This window comes from Pediculus humanus, genomic scaffold, assembly GCF_000006295.1.
Source record: "Pediculus humanus corporis 1103172108253 genomic scaffold, whole genome shotgun sequence".
Classification (NCBI taxonomy): domain Eukaryota; kingdom Metazoa; phylum Arthropoda; class Insecta; order Psocodea; family Pediculidae; genus Pediculus; species Pediculus humanus.
The window spans coordinates 685,990-688,703 of record NW_002987822.1 but is presented as its reverse complement, the minus strand read 5'-3'; the positions used below and the strand labels follow the sequence as shown (position 1 = coordinate 688,703).

Sequence of the window (2,714 nt, the reverse complement as noted above, 5' to 3'; positions counted from 1 at the left end):
AATTAAACTATAGTAATTTGTATTAAAAATTATAAATCATAAATTAAATTTAAATTGTATAATAAAAATAAAAATAAATTTTTTTTAAAATCTTCCACCAAAACAAGTGTGGCGGCCATTTTCTAAAATCAATTAAGTATGTCAGTAATCACAATACGACCTAACAACATTGTCAGGTAAGATTAATTTTTTTAAATAAAAGTTTCTTCTCTAAATATTTATTTTATAATTAATTGAAAAAGAAAAAAAAGTTAAAATCATTTCTTTTCGTATATATTTTATATTTAATTTTAAAAAAATTTTTCTAGCCTATATTTAGAACTTTATCCTGGTTCAAAGTTCATTAATCTAATTGAATGATTCAGAGAGAAAATTTATTTGTTGACATTCGAAAAGGATAATCTATTAAAAATGAGTCGGGTAGGTTTTTTAATTATTATTATTATTATTTTTAATTAGTATTGTTTTATTGATTTAAAAATAAAAAGATTTGAGATAAATTATTTTGTATGCAAATGTTTAAACATGCTGGTGTTCAATTGAACCTGGCGGGAAATTCAAATAATTTTTTTATATCATTTTGACTTTTATCTGATTCTAGGCTTTTAAGACATTATTTCAAAAAAATTTGAAAAGAAATTTTCAATCATCTTGTACAAGATTTGCATCGAATACAATCCCTGAAACAGGAATTAGTTTTAGTAAGTCTTGCTTTGACTTGTAAATTTAGACGTTGTTTGTTTTTCGGGGAGGTTACCTTTTTACGATATTCTTTCAGAACTCAATGATACACAGCAAGAATTTCAAAATCTTGCTAGAAAATTTGCAAGAGAGGAAATTATACCCAAAGTGGCAGAATATGATAAATCAGGAGAATATCCTTGGGATTTAGTTAAAAAAGCTCATAGTATTGGACTTTTGAACCCAGGCATACCATCTGAACTTGGTGGTCTCGGTTTAGGAGTTTTCGATGAATGCCTTATAACTGAAGAATTAGCTTATGCTTGTACTGGTATTTCTACAGCTTTAATGAGTACTTGTTTAGGAGTAAATAATATATATTGTAAACATAACCAAAAAAAAAAAAAAAATGTCATTATTTTAACTTAAAAAAAAAAATTTTTTTTTTTTTAGCAAACCCCAGTATTAATAGCGGGAAATAAAGAGCAACAGAAAAAATATTTAGGCAGGCTTATCGAACAACCATTAGTAGCTGTATGTTATTTTAATTAATTGTAAAAATATTATAATTTTTTTATTGTATTACTTATTATTATTATTATTAAATTTAGGCTTATTGTGTGACTGAACCTGGTGCAGGATCTGATGTTAGTGGAGTGAAAACAAAAGCTGAAAAAAAAGGAGATGAATATGTAATAAACGGTCAAAAAATGTGGATCACAAATGGTGGAGTTGCAAATTGGTATTTCGTTTTGGCCAGAACCGATCCCAATCCTAAAACCCCTGCTGGTAAAGCATTCACCGGATTTATCGTTGATAGAGATACTCCAGGAATTACAGTGGGACGCAAGGTTTGTATTCGATTAAATAATTCATTTCAATTTTGCAGAAATTTAGTCAGTTTCTAATTTTTATAAAACAAAGTTTGTTAAAGTAATTGTTTTTAATAGGAAATAAATATGGGTCAAAGGGCATCAGATACAAGAGGAATAACATTTGAAGATGTTAGAGTTCCTAAAGAAAATGTTTTATTGAAAGAAGGTGACGGTTTTAAAATAGCAATGGGTGCTTTCGATAGAACAAGACCACCAGTAAGTTTAATTTTATTTAGTGTGTAACATTTTTAACTGCTTTTACAATTCGAAAAATAAATTTTCTCAAAGGTTAATAATAAAAACATTAAGCACAATGAATTATTCCTTTTATAGGTTGCAGCAGCAGCTGTTGGTCTCGCCCAAAGAGCTTTAGATGAAGCTTCAAAATATGCAATGGAAAGAAAAACATTTGGAGTACCTATTTTTTCACATCAGGCTGTAGCTTTTCTATTGGCAGAAATGGCTATTGGTGTCGAAACATCCAGACTGGCATGGTGGAGAGCAGCTTGGGAAGTTGACCAGGGTAGAAGGAATACATATTATGCATCAGTTGCTAAAGCTTTGGCAGCTGATATTGCTAACAAATGTGCCACGGATGCTGTACAGGTTAGCTAAAATTATTTTGTCTTTTTTTTTGTGAGTTTACGTTTAACACGTGTAACATCATTTTTTATACACACAAAATCGTCAAAATTTTCATTATTTACTTCCATTTTTCAGGTATTTGGTGGTAACGGATTCAACACCGAGTATCCAGTTGAAAAATTAATGAGAGATGCTAAAATTTATCAAATTTACGAAGGAACTGCTCAAATTCAAAGACTTATTATATCTAGGGAAGTTTTCGAAAGGGCAAAATCAAGTTAAAAATAGAATAATAATGATAAAATCAAGGAGAGCAGAAAAAAAATATTATTGCTAATGATAATAGTTTTAATTTTTTCTTTCTAAATGTTTTCAAATATTTTTTTATACGTACGAAATATGATATTTAATATAATAATAATAATAATTATTAATTTTTTTATACGAAATAATTATTGAGTGCAATAAAATTACATTTTTATATCACACAAAATGGAGGAGAAAAAAAAACAATTTTTTAAATTAATTATTTGTAATTTAATTATAATAATTTGGTTGTGGGTAAATACTTCA

The 2,714-nt window shown here is 27.5% G+C and overlaps 1 protein-coding gene across 1 annotated transcript; it reads left to right on the top strand.

Annotated features, from left to right (window-relative positions):
• Positions 1-411: 411 nt before the first annotated feature.
• Phum_PHUM475870 (ATP-binding cassette subfamily E, member 1) lies at positions 412-2,423 on the top strand (the record flags this gene model as incomplete). The annotated part of the gene is made up of 8 exons (XM_002430337.1): positions 412-420; positions 602-701; positions 779-1,047; positions 1,135-1,215; positions 1,293-1,532; positions 1,632-1,772; positions 1,890-2,162; positions 2,277-2,423. 8 exons carry the CDS (start codon positions 412-414, stop codon positions 2,421-2,423), a joined length of 1,260 nt encoding a protein of 419 aa, XP_002430382.1.
• Positions 2,424-2,714: the final 291 nt, after the last annotated feature.